The sequence below is a fragment of the Podarcis raffonei genome, chromosome 8 (genome assembly GCF_027172205.1).
Source record: "Podarcis raffonei isolate rPodRaf1 chromosome 8, rPodRaf1.pri, whole genome shotgun sequence".
NCBI lineage: Eukaryota > Metazoa > Chordata > Lepidosauria > Squamata > Lacertidae > Podarcis > Podarcis raffonei.
This window is the reverse complement of record NC_070609.1, coordinates 63,519,740-63,540,380: the sequence shown is the minus strand read 5'-3', so window position 1 is coordinate 63,540,380 and position 20,641 is coordinate 63,519,740. Positions and strand designations below refer to the sequence as shown.

Below are 20,641 nucleotides of genomic sequence, written 5' to 3'. Positions count from 1 at the left end.
AAAATCAATGTGACTTGCTCCCTGTTAAAAAATTTTAGCGTTGCATCCTGAAACCCATAGGCATGGAGAAATGTCATAGCCTGAATTGGTTCCTTCTGCACACTGAAACTCTCTGTGTTCACACGGGATCCACTTTTGTTAAATTCTTTTGTTAAATTCTAAGAGCTGTAATCAACATGGATTATTCAGAGAACGCTTAATTGCCTTTTCCCAACCCCGGGATTGTTGTTGTTGTTGTTAAATTAGTTCTCTTGTAGAAATGGGCTTTGAAATGCAGGTGTCAGCATATATGTTTGTGAAAACTAAATTTCTGAAGTAGAAAACATCCATTTATTTAAGTTCGTATATACTAAGCGTGTCAAACGGAATCATATTTATAACCCACAACACCCATTTCTTTGATGGTATTAATTTTTTTTTTTAGAAAAAAACAACAACCCAGAACATTTAAGATTTTTTTTTCCAAAAATTTGCTACAGTACAAAAAGTGTTTGTGTTTATATATATATATATATATATATATATAATATGTATAGTAACCAGAAATACTGACTTTATTAGAAGAGATATTTCCCACCCTTGCTTTCACTATATATATTTTTTCTTTTTGACATGTATTCCGTTCTGCGTCACCTTCTGAAGACGTTTCCCCCAGGCGAATCATGGCACATTATGGTATTATTGGCACAGGTTCAAAAATAGAGTCACAGTCCACACATGTCCCAGACTGAAGCCATGGCTCTGTTTGGCTGGCTTCCATCTTCTTTCTTCCATCTTTGCTTGCAAGTTTATTCTCTCCCCACCCCAGACCCCACCCGCGACCATCTTCTCCCATGAAAAATAATGCACTCCTCGAAAATTCAATCACTCGTAGGGGCAAATCCCTTTTTTTATTATATAAAAATATATTTGGCTGTTCTTTGAGTCTTCCATCAGTAAACACAAATGGTAGGTATAGGTAACCCTTTCCTTTTTTTTTTTTTACAGGTTCACCAATGGAATCCTGTTAAGGACAAAAAGAAAATATTAAAATTAGCAGCATCCCACAATGATCTACAGTTTTTTATTTTTATTTTATTTTTTAGTATTAGCCATGCATTAATTTTCAGTGGCTATCACCTTCCTTACAGCTCATTTTCGCCTTTAATTAAATTGACCAAATTTAGAGAAAATCAACAAAAACTCGAATAAAACAGTAGCCATGCGCATAAGGACCCTCCGCAGACCAAATATACAATCATCCAGTGTAAAATGTAATTTTATTTCCTCTTTAAATAAAAACAGAACATGAGAGAGAGTCTAACCAAGACATGCTGAAATCAGATCCGTTGGAACCAAAGCTATATAAATTAATTGATTCCACGGGGTTTAAATCTGAGCATGACTTGACATTAGATCACACCCAATGAAAATAATAATTTTTCTAGCCTGGTTAAGGTAGGTAACAATATGTACAGAAGCTTGAAAAAATACTTTTCAAATTATGGTTGTGTTGGTTCTGTATCACCCCTTCCTGCCACAGGAGCCCAGGGAGACTCACAGCATGCAAAAAAAAACCCCTATAGCAGCAGATGGAAATATTGAACTGTTTGGGACTCTTCACACAGATCTCGAAAGCCTGGACAAACAAACACATCTTTGACTGATGATGAAAAACTGTCACTGTGGGAGGGAGTTCCACAATTGGTGCACTGCCACCAAGAAGACCCCCATTTAAAACATAAGAACTCATTTAAAGTCCCTCATTGAAAACATGAGCGCCTCCTGGATCAGGCCACTATCCCATCTACTCCAGCTTCATGTTTTCACAGTGGCCAACAAGATGCCTCTTCTGGGAAACCCTCAGGTAAGAGCTGAGCACAAGAGCACTTCTCTCTCCCTTCCTGTGACTCCCAGAAATGGGTACAGTGGTACCTCAGGTTACATACGCTTCAGGTTACAGACGCTTCAGGTTACAGACTCTGCTAACCCAGAAATAGTACCTTGGGTTAAGAACTTTGCTTCAGGATGTGAACAGAAATGTGCTCTGGCGGTGCGGCAGCAGCAGGAGGCCCCATTAGCTAAAGTGGTGCTTCAGGTTAAGAACAGTTTCAGGTTAAGAACAGACCTCCAGAACAAATTAAGTTCTTAACCCGAGGTACCACTGTACCTGAATATTTCCCACATCTAATGTAGCCATTCAAGAGGCAAGTGGTGTAAGGCAATGATCTATTAGTGCAGAAATAATAAATATAGGTCTCTATGATCACATACTGGACAGAAGCATATGATTTAAGTTTTGAGTTATCCTATCTGTTACTTTGTCTCATGTGGCTAATAAAAATGCAGACCCAATTCTATTGAAAACAACCCTGTTGCCATCCAAACTCTCTCTCCATCTCCATCTCTAACTCCCACTCCACCTGCCACGCACTCCCAAACTCAACTGACTCCCTAAACTGTCTCCCACCAGCATTCAAAGTCACTTTCAAACTCTCATTCAATCACCATTCACTTCCAATATTCCATGCACGCTCTTTCTCCCCCTTGCAACCTAACATGGTGTAGTGGTTAAGAGCAGTAGACTCGTAATCTGGGGAACCAGGTTCGCGTCTCCGCTCCTCCACATGCAGCTGCTGGGTGACCTTGGGCTAGTCACACTTCTCTGAAGTCCCTCAGCCTCACTCACCTCACAGAGTGTTTGTTGTGGGGGAGGAAGGGAAAGGAAATCGTTAGCCGCTTTGGGACACCTTCGGGTAGTGGTAAAGCGGGATATCAAATCCAAACTCTTCTTCTTCTAACACATACTTTAAAGCACATATTACACTTGCCTAAACATTTACTTTAATTACACTAGGAGCTGTTCTCCTACTCGCTATGTTCACCAACTTTTCCCCACATTTCTCCTACATTAACCCATAGAGCATCCACTTGCCACCCCAGGCAACTACTAAGCTTCCTTTTCACCTTCCTAACCCCATTTCCACATGCAAATCTAGGACTGTGATGTGGCACTACTAATCCTCCAGTGGGGGCTGTGTGATGACAGCCTTGCATTTTTATGTATATAGGAAGATATACACACACAATATTGTTTACATAAACACCAGAACATCACAGTGATACCCATCAGTGGAACTCCAAGCAGGGTCACCCCAGCAGATCTCAGGGCACAGCTTGGCATAATAATAATAATAATAATAATAATAATAATAATAATAATAATAATAATAATAATTTATTATTTATACCCTGCCCATCTTCCTGGGTTTCCCCAGCCACTCTGGGTGGCTTCCAACAAAAGATTAAAAATAATTAAAACATCAGTCATTAAAAACTTCCCTAAACAGGGCTGCCTTCAGATGTCTTCTAAACGTCAGATAGTTGTTGTTCTCGTTGACATCTGATGGGAGGGCGTTCCACAGGGTGGGCACCACTACTGAGAAGGCCCTCTGCCTGGTTCCCTGTAACTTCGCTTCTCGCAGAAGGCCCTCGGTGCTGGGCCTCAGTGTCCAGGTTGAATGATGGGGGTGGAGACGCTCCTGGTAGGTATTAAGGAGCAATGTCACCAGCCCACACTCACTTAAGCTAACCAGTTATGGCCTATCAAAAAACAAATAACAAATAACAACTACATACAAAGACAATCCCAAAACCAATTCTCTTCTGACACACCAAAGAGCTTCCCTAGACCAGATGAGACTACATGTTCCTCAATCGCTCTCCTACAAGCCGTGGGATGTGAGACCACACTTTCCCTCCCCACCAACCCTGTGCTAGTACCCCACCTCCAACACAGCTAGACATCCAAGTGTGCATGAGGAATAATCTTCAAGCGGGGCATGCATTCATTCAACCCTACAGACTTACAAGCCAGCTTGCCTAGTCAATTTCCTACACAAAATCAAGAAACCAACATTGTGATTGGAACCTCCACCCACTGGATTTTATGCCCTAATATCTAGTTCAGACTTGATGGGCTTGTGTGGATATCTGATGGTATCAGAGGCGAGGTGAGGGGGCTGGGTTGGCTGATTTGGGGGTTAGGCAATCAAGGAATATATCATTTCTTGTTATCTGGTCACCTGGGAAAGTTCCTTTTCATCTCAGGCTACCAACAAGTGATATTATACAAGCTATCTAATTTTAGTGCCACATTGAAACATCTCCTGCATTTTTGACTATTGGTCATCAATTAATGAGAAAAGAACTTTTAAAAAAATACAGTACTTGATCGCAATGAAAAACAAAACAAAACCTCAAAGCTGTTTACAAACAGAATAAAGCAATGAAATTAACTGTTAAATTTAAAACATTCCAAAATACTAATTAAAATTAACTAAAATAGATTGAAAGAACATGTCAACATTCTACGTATCTGGGTGGGCTTGCCTAAAAAATGTTTTGAGTAGGTGCTGAGAAAAGTACGCTGAAGGTGCCTGCCTGATTTAATGAATAGAATTGCATTCTATAATTATCAAAGCAGGTGGAACATTTCAATGACATTCTCATGAATGAGGTCTGGGTTTTTTGTTACTTACCTTATTTTTGAGGTGGTCGAGGGGTGTTTTGTGAAGGTCCTTCCATTTGTTCCACAAACCATCTCATCAGCGCTCTGCAATTTGCACCCTCCCTGGTTTCCCATGCTCAGCCTAGGGGAAGACATCATGAGGTCATTCCTCCGGCTGGGCTATTTATTTATTTTTTCAGATCAGGAAGTGTGGGCAGTTGGGGAAGCTGCAGAGTGCTGGAGAAATGGTGACTGCGGGATGGAGGGGAACCCCCACATACCACCTTCAGCCACCTTGGAAAGCTAAGGTAAGCTCCAAACCCCATACCCTGGTAAATTCTTCAAACAGATCTAGAGCACCCCAAGAACAAGATGGGGTCTAGCAACATATTGGAAGACAGATTCCCAAACAGATCCTAGAATCATCGAATTGTAGGATTGGAAGGGTCCTCAAGGGTCATCTAGCCCAACGCCCTGCAATGCAGGAATCCTTGGCAGGTGGCCAACCATCCTCTGTTCATAAACCTCCAATGAAGGAGAGTCCACCACCATCCAAGGCAATCTATTCTACTGTCAAACTGCTCTTACCATCAAAAAGTTCTTCCTAATGTTTAGCTGGAATCTCTTTTCTTGCAATTTGAATCCATTGGTTCGGGACCTACCCTCAGCAGCAGCAGAAAGCAAACTTGTTCCATCTTCCAGATATTTGGAGATGGTCATCACCTCACCTCTCAGTCTTCTCTTCCCCAGCCTAAACATACTCAGCTCCCTCAACCATTCCCCAAAAGGCTTCATTTCCACAGCTCTTTAACATCTTGGTGCCTCTGGTTTAATGATTGCTTTGGTTAGAGTTGAGGTGTCAGCCTGGAAAATACCTGTGAATCCCTTCCAAATATGTGATCCTGCATATGTGAGGCTTAGTATATGGTATGAGAAACCTGCTGAACCAACTCAACCAGTACCTTTGTTGTGGTAATAACTTGGCCGGCTAGTTAAGTCCTGCCACGTACATGTCCAAAGTGGTTGCTATAGAGACACATGAGTGAGCCTTTTCCTATCTCACCTGGCTGGACGCCACAGTTGTATGCATGAGTAAGTAAAACCATATATATATATATATTAATCACAGCCTACTCTGACTTTCATTCCAAGGGAACCAAACCCTGGGGAAAGGGCAGGCATTTCTGGAATCTCTTTCCACTTGGGGATTGGAATGTGTGCAGCATTATGATGGATAGGAAACACAGAAGATATACTCACTGAAGGGGTTGAGGCATAAAATGCATCTTGGCGGTTCTAGGGGTTCAAAGAAGGAAGGAGGGCAACATTTAAAATATGACATCCCTGCTCATTTGCACTGTGGGTTTGGTGGGAAAAGGAGAGAGAGAAGGGGAAGCACTGTGAACATTTTATAAATAGGGAAGCGGGGGCAGTGGGGGATAACAAATGCTTCCACCTTGCAGTGATGCAGAATTAAGAAAGACAGGGGATTTTCCATTTGAGGCATCAGGTCCGTTGCTGTGAGAAGAGGAGGCTGAACTAGATAATAAAGTAAGAAGAGCCTGCTGGATCAGGCTAATGGCCCATCTAGTCCAGCATCCTGTTCTCACAGTGGCCAGTCAGATGCACCAATGGGAAGCCTGAAAACAGGATCTGAGAATTATTATTATTATTATTATTATTATTATTATTATTATTATTATTATTATTATTATTACCCTGCCCATCCAGCTGGGTTTCACCAGCCACTTGGGGTGGCACCCAACAGATTAAAAACAAAACATCAAATATTAAAACCTTCCCTAAACAGGACTGCCTTCAGATGTCTTCTAAAAGTCAGATAGTTGTTTATTTCCTTGACATCTGATGGGAGGGCGTTCCACAGGGCAGGCGCCACCACCGAGAAGGCCCTCTGCCTGGTTCCCTGTAACCTCACTTCCCACAGTGAGGGAACCACCAGAAGGCCCTCGGCTCTGGACCTCAGTGAACGATGGGCGCGAAGATGCTCCTTCAGGTATTCTGGGCCAAGGCCGTTTAGGGCTTTAAAGGTCAGCACCAACACTTTGAATTGTAGCCTTCTCCTCTACAATGGTTTCCTGCAACTCACATTCAGATGCATGACTTCCTCTGAACATGGAAAAAAAGCATAGCCATCTTTGCTAGTAGCCAGTGAAGGAGATTCCACCATCTTTCAAGGTCATCCATTCCACCATTACTCTGTTATCACCAGGCTGGGCCCTGTTTTCCTTTGAGGACTTTATTTGACGTGTCCTGAATCTTCCAACAGATGGGCCTTTGGCCTGATCCAACAAGGCTAACTGCTTATGTTCTTATTGATGCAACTTATTGACATTATGCTATGATTTGACTCAGCGGAAAACTACAATGATGGAGCTGCTCTGAAAGCTCAGTTTGTAGTGCTGTATTTGCGGTCAGGGCTGGCCCACCCATGAGGCAAGTTGAGGCAGTGGCCTCAGGGCAATCAGCTGGGAGGCACAAAAGATCCAGCCTCCAAGGAGAGCACAACTCACTGCCTCCTGTGCTTGACAGCCACTGCCACTTCCTCCACTGAACATCCATGCAGCACCAGGTGGCAGGGGATGCATGGCAGCAGAGGGCACATAGTGGTGGTTGCAGAAACAAGGGCAGCGTTTTCTCTTTTGCTTCCAGCAGCAAAATGTCCTGGGCATCCTTGTCTGCAGTGGCCTCTTGTAATGCGCCAGTAAGCATCCTTTGATTCAAAATGTCCAAAGCATCAACCAGCCCTCATTAATGCGACCTCCTCGCCAGAGGAAGGGAAGCAGAAGCACATGGCCCCGATCCTGTTCTGAGGGATTCACCTCTCCTCCTCCCGACCACTTAGCCCACAAGTGTGCAATCTGGGTGCGGGTGAGAGAGAGGAGAGGTCTTTAGTATCACTACACATTTAATTTAGATTAAGGGACGCGTTAGCAAAACCGTAAATCATCATTAGAGTTACATCTATTGAGGATTAGCCGACATGCAGGAGATAAGTACCATGTATTGCAGCTAAACTTTAATTACATTTAAAGTTAATTGCTGTTTGTGCAATGGCTAGCAGGCTAGACTCAAAAGGGGCACACCCCTCTCTCAACACTGCCATTCATATCTCTTTTTTGAAGGGGAGGTTTAGAAAGAGCTCTGTTTATGGTTCTGCTGGAGGTGCTTTTCTCACAACCCGCTTCGTGCCCTTTATTGAGAGCCAATGGGGTGTAGTGGTTAGGGTGTTGGACCTGGGAGATCAAGGTCCAAAACCTCTCATCCTAACCTACCTCATAGGGTTGTTGTGGGAAATGAATGAGGAGGGGGAGGACCATGTATCCATCACGTTGAGCTCCTTGGGGAGGGGGGAGGGATAGAAATGCAACAATTAAATAAATAAACCAGGGAGAGATGACCTTGCCAGGTTACCAACCATAAAGCAAACATACAGCAGGAAGCCAAACCCTGGAGCTAAAATGATTCAGAGAGAAGTGGATGAAGCAAAATTGTGCATTTCTCCATCTCAGCCTTTGCCAGTCTGGTGGCCTCCAGATCTTCTGTACTACAACCCCTTGGTTGACAGGAGTTGTAGTCTGGAACCTTGTGGGGGGTGGAGAAGCAAAGGCTAGCCGATTGAAGCATATTTCATTTATGACCAAAAAAGGCAGTATAGTAGACTTGTAGCTTGAAATCATGGAGAAGGGTTGGATGGGTGAAAGGTCCCACAGATTGTCTCCAGGCTCACCTCTTATTCCCACCTCCATGCCAGTTCATCTCTCAGGATCTGATGGGTTCCATCCTATCCCCATCCCCTTCAGAATAAAGCTACATCATCAAGATGAAAATTCTAAGTACAAATGGGAACCACAAACCACTGGGATAGACACTGCTACCAGCAAGTTGAGAGGAAAAATGCTCCCCAATATTGAAAACAACTGAAAAGCTCCAAGTTGGGGGGGTGTCTGAAGGAATTATAGAACCATATAATTGTAGCGTTGGAAGGGATCCGAAGGATCCTCCAGTCCAACCCCCTGAAACGCTGGAATCACAACTAAAGAATTTCTGACTGGTGGCCATCCATACTCTGTTGAAAAGCCTCCAATGAAGGAGAGTCAATCAACTTCTGAGGGAATCTGTTCCACTGTCGAACAGCTTTTACCTCAAAAGTTCTTCCTAATGTTTAATGCTGGAGGAGACTCTTGAGAGTCCCATGGACTGCAAGAAGATCAAACCTATCAGGAAATCGGCCCTGAGTGCTCACTGGAAGGACAGATCCTGAAGCTGAGGCTCCAATACTTTGGCCACCTCATTAGAAGAGAAGACTCCCTGGAAAAGACCCTGATGCTGGGAAAGATTGAGGGCACAAGGAGAAGGGGACAAGAGAGGATGAGATGGTTGGACAGTGTTCTCGAAGCTACCAGCATGAGTTTGACCAAACTGCGGCAGGCAGTGGAAGACAGGAGTGCCTGGCGTGCTCTGGTCCATGGGATCATGAAGAGTCGGACCCGACTAAACAACAACAACAACAAATGTTTATCTGCAATCTCCTTTCTTAACATTTGAATCCATTGGTTCAGGTCCCATCCTTTGGGACAGTGGAAAGCAAGCGACCCCTGCTCCGATATGGAGTCCTCTCCTACCTCACGTTGAGTTTCCAGTTCCCCAAATCATGCGGTGATCTGAAATGTTAATTAACAACCTTCTTCCTGATACTTAATCTCCAGCCCCACCACCAGCACAACACAGTTCTCTGACTGCCCCCCAAGACGAGATGAGCTACTTTACGTGGACTTCTTAGCGCGTAACACTAATACTAAAAAAAGCTTTTGTTGGCATCGGGCAGAATCAGGCCAGGATACCAGGTACCTCCAGCTTGCACAGTAACAGTAGCCCAGCCTGGTGCTGCAGCTTATATCACTGTGCAATGCCAAATCGGAACCCCCATGGAACATCCCCTATACCACATGCTGTACTGCACACACACACACACACACACACACACACACGTAACAATTTGATCTTAGGTGAACTACCAGATCTGGTTTCTCAGCACTGTGCAGACACTAATAAGCACTGCAGAGTGAAGCTACAGAGACAGAGACGTGTCAGTAGCAACCTGTATATTTATTACGCTCTTAACAGCTTTTCTCCATGGCCTCAATTTGCAAACTAGGTCACTCCTTGATGTGGAATCTTCTGTGACCTCAATTTGGTGCCTTCTTAGTCAAAGGAAGAGGAGCAAGAGTCCCTGGGATAGCAGCCAAGCAGATATTCACAACTGGAGGCCCAAAGGACTTATGTGGGCTCTTTTATGCTTCTTGAGGATTTTTTTTTATCACCTCTTCTCATCAAAATTACGGTTCTCAGGGAGCACCTCCTCCCATAAGCATTTCTCTGTGTTTCCTTAGAAAGTGAAATGAGGTCTTGTTGCATGCTTCTTTGCCTGTCTCTTATTTCTTGGGGGCACTTACAGCCCATCTTTCCGGTTGAAAATTAAAACACCCAAGGCAGAGAAAACGGGTGGTAAAGTGGGGGAGGAGAGTTGCTCTGGGACTTATTTCAGAGCAGGAATGGTGTTGTCATCAGCTGGGGAAAGAGAATTGGGAGAGGGGAATCAAAGGCTGGGAACATCTTTCCTTTCCTTTGATGTGCTTCCTGCTTCATGCTGATAGTTCAAATGGTTGCATTTTTTGGTAGGGTTGTTAGCATTTCTAATGAAAAGCTAATGGTTGCCTTTCAGCTCACACTGAAACCTCAATAGGTTTGCTTGGTCTGGTGCATCGGTGAGAATGCAAAATGTCAGCTGAAGAAGAAGAAGAAGAAGAAGAAGAAGAAGAAGAAGAAGAAGAAGAAGAAGAAGAAGAAGAAGAAGAAGAAATTTATGCAAAAGTAAATAGGTAATGCAACTATTATTTCTACTGGTGAGCTCCACCCAGAGAACCTGAATAAATTTAAGGAGTCTTTCCAATTTCTCCAGAGAATTTTTCTACATGGCTCTAATTCAGGGTTCAGGTGTAAAGTTTTAATAAGAATAGAGTTAGTGCTTAGTTGAACTGACTGTTTAGAGGAGGGATTTTTGGTGGCATTGAAAAGCGACCACTTTCCCATTTTATCATTTCTTGGCAATTTTGCAAAACAGTGCTCTCACTTGCCATTTACACTACCTTCACTCGCAATCTCACCCACTCTGTCCCAGGGGCTGGAATAATACACACTTCCATATCAATATATTATAAATATTATTAAAGAGCTAATTTCCCTTGTATAGAAATGTTGCAGACTTCACAGAGCATGTCCATCGACTTTTGAAGGATGTAAGCAATACTCTGGGGTTCTTTTCTTTTCTTTTTTTTCCTTAGAACTACACAGAATAAGATTGTATTTGGTTTTTTGCTGTAAGATCTTGCTGATTTAACCAGGGGTTTCTTCTCAGGAAGGATATTGGAGAGAATGTTAATAATTAACAACAGATGGACTACAGGGTTCCCACAGGGTCCAAAGTTCCAGGAGGATTTGATTGGCTGAATTGTTCTTCAAGATGCAGTGTTGATGGGCTGGTTATAATAATCTATAATAATTTACAGAATTTGTGGAGGTGGTTCTCAGGGTACAGAAGGGACTTCTGAACCAGATGCCTGCCACACACCTGTTTGTTTGTTTTTAATGCCACGTAAAAAGCAGAACAATGTTCAGTTATTTAATGGTTTTTAGTACAAGGAAAGGGGCCTTTGGGATTTCTGCACCTTCCTGTTCAGGTGGGACAACATTTGCTGTTCCAGCTCAGCAACAAAACATATTGTGCTATCCCTGCTGGTAGTAGGTGAATGGCAGCTAGTTCAGCAAAAGTAAGGTCTCTCTCCCCCCACCCCTCTTCCCCTGCTCTGTCTTGGAGCCTTACACCAAGCCAGCTCATTGGTCCATCTTCACGTGTTCCCAACCTGGTGTACCTGACAGGGACCATGATGCCTTCAAAGGCCTTCCTTGATGCCCCCAGGTTGAACCATACTCCGCAGATTCCCAGCTTTCATTCTTTTCTTTTCTTAAAAAAAAAAGAGATTTCTAGCATTTTTAGAACCGGCGATAGGAGCCCAAATGTACAGACAGCATTTTGTGTGAGACACTGGCCAGCTCAACCATTTCAGTGTTTTACTTTGGCCCTCCACCCAAAAATATTGCCTCCCACGGGGTGGGGGGGGGAGAAAGTCTCTGGAAAAGATTTCTGCAGACACCGTAGCTGAAGATGCCTTCTGCATGCCAAACATGGCCCTCCCCCTAACACGTGAACTGAGATAGATGTATTGATGGTCTGACTTGGTATAAGGCAGCTTTCTAGGCCCCATCCTCATCCTGAGCCTCTGACAATCTCATATTTCATCTCAGCAGCCCCCGAAATAGCTGTGTGGAGCAGCTTCAGCGGAGGCCGTTAACTTTTTATTCTCTTTTCTGTTCTAATCTAATTACCTTTTTGTAATGCTCAGTGGCTGGGCATGATGTTAAACGGGCAATTCCGAGCAAGTCACAGTTAGCGAAGGCTGGAAAATTTCATTTAGGGGAGATCCGTGATTCATTATGAAGGTACAGGGAGGGGGCAGATTCGAGACTGACCAATTAATTTGCTCGACTGCTTGGCTCAAAACTGGCCTGGCTACCCTACAGTGAAATGGCGGGTTATGTCTAATAGCTTTTCCCCTCCCGCTGCAGTCGACAAGGCCACCTTCAAAGGAACAACATGAAAGACACCGCAGATACTAAAGGAGAGGGAGGGGGGGAATGGCTGTAACATTTCTAGTATCATCAGACCTCAGTGGGAATTCGGAATCATAAGAACAAAGAAAAAAAACAAGAACACAAGAAAAGCCCTGCTGGATCAGGCCAATGGTCCATCTAGTTTCAGCATCTTGTTCTCACAATGGCCCACCAGATGCCCAAATAGGAAACCTGAAAGCAGGACCTGAGCACAAGAGCCCTCTCTCCTCCTGTGATTTCCACCAACTGGTACAATGGTACCTTGGTTTATGAACTTAATCCGTTCCAGAAGTCCATTCTTAAACCAAAGCATTCTTAAACCAAGACGTGCTTTCCCACAGCGGTGGGGGACTCAATTTACAAATGGAACACACTCAACAGGAAGCGGAACATGTTCTGCTTCCAAGGCAAAGTTCACAAACCAAAACACCTACTTCCGGGTTTGCAGCGTTCTTAATCCAAGTTGTTCATAAACTAAGCTGTTCTTAAACCAAGGTACCACTGTATTCAGAAGCATTATTGCTTATGACACGTATTCAGAGGCTGAGCAGAGCCATCCTGGCTGGCAGCCACCCATAGCCATCTCCTCCATGAATTTGTCTAACACTCTTTTAAAAACCATCCAGGCTGGTGGCTGTTGCTTCTTCCTGCAGGAGTGAGTTCCATATTTTAACTATGTGCTGCATGGAGGAGCACAAATCTGTTCTCAATCTTCTGATGCTCAGCTTGTTGTAGTGTTGCTACTCACTTTCTCCATACCATGCATCATTTTACATATTCTGATCATGTCCCCTCTTACTCTCCTTTACTCTAAACTAAGCTTCCAAGCCTTGCCGCTCCACCTTGACCAAGCCAGAACATCAGCACATCTGTCGCAGAATATACTTTTGGAGGAGGACTGTGCCCTAATCAGTAGCAAAAGGGACAAATGGAGATCGCATGAATGGATCTGTACCACCATGGTGCCCACTACTGAAAGAGAACCCACAGTGGTGAAGACACCACCCCCACATAGCTGTCAACTTTCAGATTTGAAAATAAGGGATCAGCAGCCTCACCTGTCCCGGGGACAGTCTACGGAATATCTAACAATCCGGGATAGCAGTGGGAAGCAGCGGGAAACGGCGCTGGAATAAGGGAATTTCCCGCAAAAAAAGGGAAGGTTGACAGCTATGCACCCCCAGCACAACCTTTGCATCACCACACACACACACATTCACTCATACTCATGCAACCCTATGGTGGCCACACCCTGTGTGTCTCATTGACACTGACTGCCATGACCCCATTACTGCCGTTCCCCAGGCATCTCTCCAGGCAGGTCTTCAAACCTTATGCTGCACACATGTGCTATTTGGTATGAATCCAAGTGATGATCATAGAATCGTAGAATTGTATACTTGGAAGGGACCCCAAGTGCCATCCAGTCCAACCTCCTACAATACAGGAATCACAGCTGAAGAATCCCTGAGAGCTGGCCATCCAAACTCTCCTTAAAAACCTCGGTCAAAGGACAGACCACCACCTTCCAAGGGAGTCTATTCCACTCTCAAACAGCTCTTACCGCCAGCAAATTCTTCCCAATGTTTAGCTAGGATCTCATTTCTTGCCATTTGAATCCATTGGTTGGGGTCCTTCCCTCCAGAGCAGCCAGAAACAAGCTCGTCCCACCTTCCATGTGAAAGTCCTTCAGATATGTGAAGGTGGTTATCAGAAGGGTGAGGGCACACAGCACACAGCCCCCTGGGTAGGATGCCTGCAGAGAACACTCACAGCCTTGCTGTGAGAAGACCCAGCTAAGTTGGGTTTACCTTCTCCTGGAAGATGCAGCTGGTGATGCAGAGGTAGAGCCTAGATTTTTTTTGTGGGGTTTCCCTGCCTGGCCTCCTGCCTTCCTGATGCCCTGCTCCCTGACAGTCATGGACCATTCATTCCAACCCTTGGAAATTCATGGCTGTCTGAACCCGACTCATCCAACACCCAAGTCCCTCTGCATAGACCTGATTTGTTGATTGAGCCCTCCTATATGCCCACCCAAAATGTCACTGGGTATGTGTGGATACACCCCACTGTTGGGATTCGCAGGATGATGAGTAAGTCTGCAGGCTTCAACAGGCTGATGCAATACTCTGTGAAGTGCTGGGTCAGAGTGACTCAGCAGGAATGTGATTGGCTATCACCTGTTTTAAAAGGAAAGCCTGTTCAATGGTTGTGGTGTGGTGGTGCTGTGGTGTGGTGGTGCTGTGGTGGAGAGTATTTGTTTGCCCTAAGGTGCAGGTACTCTGTATGAGCTGCTTTTGTAAATACTTGTATATAGCTCACATTAAAAAGACTGCGACACCCACCAGGTCCATGCAGTGCTTGTCTGAGGTCCAAGGAGGGAGTCTTGTTAGAATAAAGTTATAAACTCAAACAAAAAAGCAGCCAGTCCCTGTTGAGGGCCTCCACCTGGCTTAGCCCTTGGAGGCCTGGGGCAAGTGTACCCAACTGCCTCCCCATCCCTGCATGGGCCTGCAACCCATCTCGCTAGGATCTCCTACATCCAGTTCCTTTTGTCTTCAAATGGATATACTGTGGGGTGAGGCAGAATAAATTGCAATGAGCTTTTATTTTTAGAATGAAACCAGTTTCTCCAGAAGTGCTTTTCATGAGCAAAAAATAAAAATACATAGTAGGTTGAGATTGTGTTTGGGAGCGGGAAAGGACTCGGTTTCCATGGATTCTAGAATAAAATGTCATTCGTACACAGCCTGCGATTCCTTTCCTCAGAAATGATGCTCTTGAAGGCACATAAGGAATGGGAGGCGGCAAAAGCGGACTGTGGGTGGGTGAGAAGGGTGTATCCCTGGGTAATGGAACCACTGGAAGACCAGAGAAGTTCTCCCACTTCTCTCAATGCTTCAGAGGCTTTAGCCAAGTTAACCCCTTGCATATGCGCCTTCCCCTACTTTGCTGTGCTGTAAATCACAGCACGCAAAAACAGAATAGTTTTCTCACCTTGCCTAAGAAACCTTGCCTCAATTTTCTGTCTCTGGTTCACCACGAGACCGAGACACCTGAACAACTATCATTATGGATGGAAAAATGAGTCTGAAGATAAAGTTTAATGGTTGGTTGGTTGGTTGGTTGGTTGGTTGGTTGGTTTTGTGGGTGGGGTAAACTTTGTACCCCCTAAACTCCAGTTTTGCTCCAAATGTCCTACTAGATGATGCTGTGAACCACCCTGAGATCTATGGATGAAGGGGGTATACAAATTAATTAATCTCTAAAAGAAGCTGAATTATTTGTGGAAGGAAGGGCGAATTTTGGAAGGTGATTTTGCAAAACAAAACAAAAACCAATGCCTTTTTTTTCCCTTCTCTGACTCACCCCCCTCTTCCTCTCCATCCATCTAATTCAAGAACTGAGGACCTGTAGTCCTCCAGATTTTGCTGTACTATAGCCCTCATCACCCCTGAACATGGACTACGTTGGTTATCCAACAGAAGTAGGAGTTCCTCAACATCCTACCACCATCCCTGTTTGAATTTAGACCATGTGCTTTTGAGATGCCTGTACAATATTGTTACCCATCCTAAGCTCCAAATAAAAAGGCATGTGTGTGTTCTATTACAGAAGTGGCAAAACACCAGACCCTCTCCTTGTTTCTTCACCAGACATTTTTTATAACTAAATGTTTAGGAATCCTGACTTGTAATCAATTATTACAAAACAATCTGAAGCAATAACATCAGGTAAGGAAATGAAAGCAACTCATTACAATAATTTAAATTCATCTGAAACATGCTTAACGTTAGTTGTTCCTATGCCACCTCTGCATGCAAGCAATTTCAGCCCTGCTGTGATAAGCGCCTTGCGTAACTGCGATAATCTAAAACAGATTAAAAACAAAGGTTCGATAGATTAATGTAGCAGCAAATGTTTGGCGTTTGCAGAGCAAAAGTCGTGCTCGCTTTCCCTCTTTTTCTTTTTCTGTGTAAACTAGCAAGGCATTTTAATTAAAAGCATCGGGGAGCTCCCTTCGATCACAGCAGGGGTGCAATTGGAAAGTGTGGGAGGGATTTCACCGGGCAGACAGATTGGTGATTTGGGAATAAAAATGGCGGAAGAGAAGGTACGTACCAGGAAATGGACACATGGCGTCTGCCCTGCCCCCAGGAAATAAAACAGACTTCGGCTGGTCAACAGGAGATTTCAAACCATTTCTCAGACACAAAGGCCACAGGGATTAGATGCCGATCAGAGGAGGAGGGTCTGCAGCAAGCAGAAAAATCGACTGGCACGTGGCAATGTGTAATACACAGCAAGTAAATCTAGCTACGTCTGCAGCCCAAAATCAGCTTTTTCTTTTCATATTTTGAGTGGGGACAATAATTTCAAAACAATGCTTTGGATGGTTGTATTGGCTTCTGCGGGTGTTCCAAGAGGAAAGTGGAGGGTTTTTTGAAGGTGTGGGGGGAAAACCCACCCCAGATTAAAACAAACAAAATCCCCAGTCAGTATTGGTATCCCAACATGGGACCTGAGTGGATGCTATATCACCCATGTTGAAGGATAAAAGGTAAAGGGACCCCTGACCATTAAGTCCAGTCACGGACGACTCTGGGGTTGCGGCGCTCATTTCGCTTTATTGGCCGAGGGAGCTGGCGTTTGTCTGCAGACATGTCAGGGTCATGTGGCCAGCATGACTAAGCCGCTTCTGGCGAACCAGAGCAGCGCACGGAAACACCGTTTACCTTCCCGCCGGAGTGGTACCTATTTATCTACTTGCACTTTGACGTGCTTTTGAACTGCTAGGTTGGCAGGAGCAGGGATCAAGCAACGGGAGCTCACCCCATCGCGGGGCTTTGAACCGCCGACCTTCTGATCAGCAAGCCCTAGGCTCTGTGGTTTAGACCATAGCGCCACCCGTGTTCCCTCTGTTGAAGGATACAGAGGCTCTAATAGCCATATTAATAACCATATAGGGCTTATAAGGGCAACTGAAGCCTCAATCCCTACACTGAGATGTCTCAGATACAGGGGAAAGAGTCATATTTGTATCTTATGTTGTGGTTTTGTGCTTTTCCAATGAGCTTTGCAGACACAGTCATAGGCTGTTTAAGATGCCTGCTTGATACCAGGCCAATGGCTTTTGGCCATGCAAAAAACTGAAAAGTTGTACCCTCTGATTTCCTCTGTAAAAAAATTGCAAGACCAGCAATTTTGCCAAATCTGAAAGAATTGAGCAGAGACCAATAATTCCCAACAAAGCACCACCTTTAGACAAAAATCATATTCTCTCCCCCCCCCCGCTTTTTTAAAGATAGAAATAAACCGCAATGAACCCTTTCCAGCCAATGCACACCTGCCAGGGAAGAATACAGAAAGAGGAGCATAAAAATGGAAAGGCACCTGTAGGAAACGGTTCTCCGCAGTTCACAGGTACAACAGGAAAACACAAACACACAGACACATAGGTACGCCCTTCACCCCCACTTCCCCAAAACTGCCACTCTATGGCTCCCCAAGCATTGGTTGGCTGTGGCTCATATTCCAACATCACAAAGACAGGCACACAATGAAATGGTTGAAAAATCCTTGCCAATCTTCTGCCCACCAGGAAGCTCACATCTGGGCACTTCAGCTAGTGTCCACAACACCCACACAGATTTCCACAAGAGTATTCCCACCCATAGATTGCAACTAATCCCCCCCCCAATTCCTGGGGACCCTGCAGAATCTGAGAGGTGTCCCCTTTCCCTATTTAAGTTCAGTTCTAAATTTGGACCAACAGGGATGAAGCAGTGGTGTGGAGATTTCTCAGAATCTTAATTGGGTTTAGTAGATGAAGTTCAAGCATGATTCAAGTATGCAGCAAATGTTTGGTTGGAAATCTGTGCACTGATCATCAGCAAGACTCTTCTAAAGACAGACTTTTTGGGGGCCAAGTTGCCTCTCAATCTTAAGCCAAATAAAATGATCGTAGCATCGTTGGATGTACTCCAATTGCATTGGGACTTGTGGGATACTACAATATCTGTGGACAGGCAGGCAAGGTTGAACTTAAAATTGCCTTTGTGACATAGCCATCAGTTCCCAATAATCAGGTTACATTCATAACATCAAATTCTGGATGCAGTGGGCATTTTTTGCCTGGGAAGTAAGATGATTGAGAAACTTTTCCTATGTGAAATGGGAGTCGACCATGGAAGCATGGCAACAGCATGACAAAGGTAGCATGCAGATTGGGCAAAAAAAAATATCAAGGAGTGGCTGAACAACACAGGATCATGTTTGCTGGCTGTGGCTTTAGTGGGGTGGTCAAAGGGAATCAAAAAGATATATAGAGAACATATAGAGTCTGGGTGGGTTTCAGTTCCATCAAGCAAGAATTCGATGATAGGACACACAACTTAGCAAAATTAAGTTGTCCAAGGGAGGCTTCCAGAGGATTAAGGGCAACACTTATCTGCCTGGAGTCCTCCAGATGTTGATCACCCCCTGAGCTTAAGTCTAACAACATTTGGATGGAATTGGGTTGGGAAGGGTGCTTTATATCTATATATTGGGGTGGGGAACCTGTGGTCCTCCAGATGTTGTAGGATGTAGGTCCCCTTCAGCCCCAAGAACATGGCCAATGTTCAGAGATTGTGGGGATTATAGCCCACAAACATCTGGGTGTGTGTGTGTGCAGGTTAGCCACTTGTGGTCTAGATATTTACAATTCTTAGGAAGTGCTTATAAGTGTTGATATAAGAATTGAACAGGAGTTCCATTCCTGCCCCCCAAACTTGCTTTTGGTAGTAGCATCAACAACAATGGCATTGGACTGCCTTCCCCAGCCTAGGACCCTCCAAATGTTTGGACTACAATTCCCATCATCCCAGACCATTGGCTGTGCTAGCTGGGACTGGTGGGAGCTGGAGTCCACCCACTTCTGTAAACGCCAAGATGGGGAAGGCTGAGTTTATGCCTCTCCTAGCAATCATCCACGTCTCCTGTGGGAGGGAGAGAGGGGATTCACAATGGATAGTCATGATTCCAGTGTCAAACACAAATACACACACACAAACATTGACAAAACCCTCAGAGTTGCATGCAATTGGCCCCTAAGCAACTGAGTATATTTCATCATGGCTGCTTTTCTGGTCATTCAATCAGATGCACTCAACAGATTATAGGCTTCTGAGAAAATGCTTAACATTTCACACTTATGGGGCAGTATTCAACCAAGTCCTACACAGATTCAGTGAACCTAAATTAGCCATGTCCATTAACTTCAGTGAGTTTACTCTGAGCAGGATTAGTGTTGAATACTACGCTCGGTGTCTATCTTGCCCTCCCATATTCAGTGTTCTCAAGCTGGACAAAAGAATCGACACCCCACGATCTCACATTAACCACAGTGCTTGCAAAACTTCACTTCACATTAATTAGAACCAGTAGAACAAATATTGTGTGTGGGAGACAGAGGAGGAGTTGTGGGTGTGTGGGTGTATTTGTGTGTGTGTTGGGTTGTCCCAGAGATCCTTTTCAAACTGAGAAAAAGATAGTTGCAGAACGTCCTGCAAACAGGACTATTTCAGACAATAAATTTTGATGTCACGTTGGAGGAACACACCACAAAGTGATTCCCTCACCCCTCAATCTTCAAACTGAAAAATTATCTTATTACAGTTTCTCCAGGTTTTTTATTCCCCTTCTCATCCCATCATAGAGGTTGGAATGTAGAGAAGTGGTTTAATAGATAAGGAGTGAATAGTGACTACCATCGCTTGACACTCACTCAGAAAACTAGTCACCAAAGGGTTGTCAGTTGTTTGGATTCACCCTGAGTTACACTGAATGGAACATGAAGTTGGGAAGAGAGATCTATGATCAGCTTTCTGGCTCAGTCCTGGGACAGATTAACGTAGGGCAACTCTTCCTGGCAGACTATGACACACAGATTGGTTGCCTCTCTGTTTTACAATGGGGGGCATTGGGCTGTTGTCACATCTAATACAGACACACATTGAAATATTTGCTTTAGTGTTGAGAATTTCAACATGTATCTGGCTCAGGGCATATAGGATAAAACTGCTGTTCAGGGTGTACATACGGGATTAGCCAGCGTGGTGCCCTCCAGAAGTTGCTGGAAATCACCTCCCATCATCCCCCCTTGACCATTAGCCATGCTGGCTGGAAGTGTTGGGAGTTTTAGTCAGTGGAGACTGGAAACTGCTGGGATGGGGAGAGTGGAAGGCGAGGAGGCCAACACTTGGAGGAACCAGAGCTAATGGCAGGCAGAGCCCGAACTAATGATAAGTAGATAGTCACCAAGATGTAGTGGTTACAGTGTCAAGCTAAGACTTTGAAACCAGGGTTCAAATCTCCACACTCAGCCATGATGCTCACTGGGTGACCTGGGCCAGTCCCTGC

At 44.5% G+C, this 20,641-nt stretch overlaps 1 protein-coding gene across 5 annotated transcripts in view; it reads right to left on the bottom strand.

Moving 5' to 3' along the window:
* Positions 1-504: 504 nt before the first annotated feature.
* Positions 505-20,641, bottom strand: part of AJAP1 (adherens junctions associated protein 1) — a 122,378-nt gene continuing 102,241 nt past the window's right edge. For 2 of the 5 annotated variants that reach the window (XM_053400399.1, XM_053400400.1), the window contains exons 5-6: positions 4,521-4,631; positions 505-1,003 (exon numbers count right to left, since the gene is read on the bottom strand). In XM_053400399.1, the coding sequence (XP_053256374.1) occupies positions 982-1,003; positions 4,521-4,631 (133 nt within the window). In that variant the 3' untranslated portion in view covers positions 505-981. Of the gene's footprint in view, positions 1,004-4,520; positions 4,632-16,360; positions 16,493-20,641 lie in introns of those variants that run through there. The other 3 variants (XM_053400401.1, XM_053400402.1, XM_053400403.1) reach the window with 3 other exon arrangements.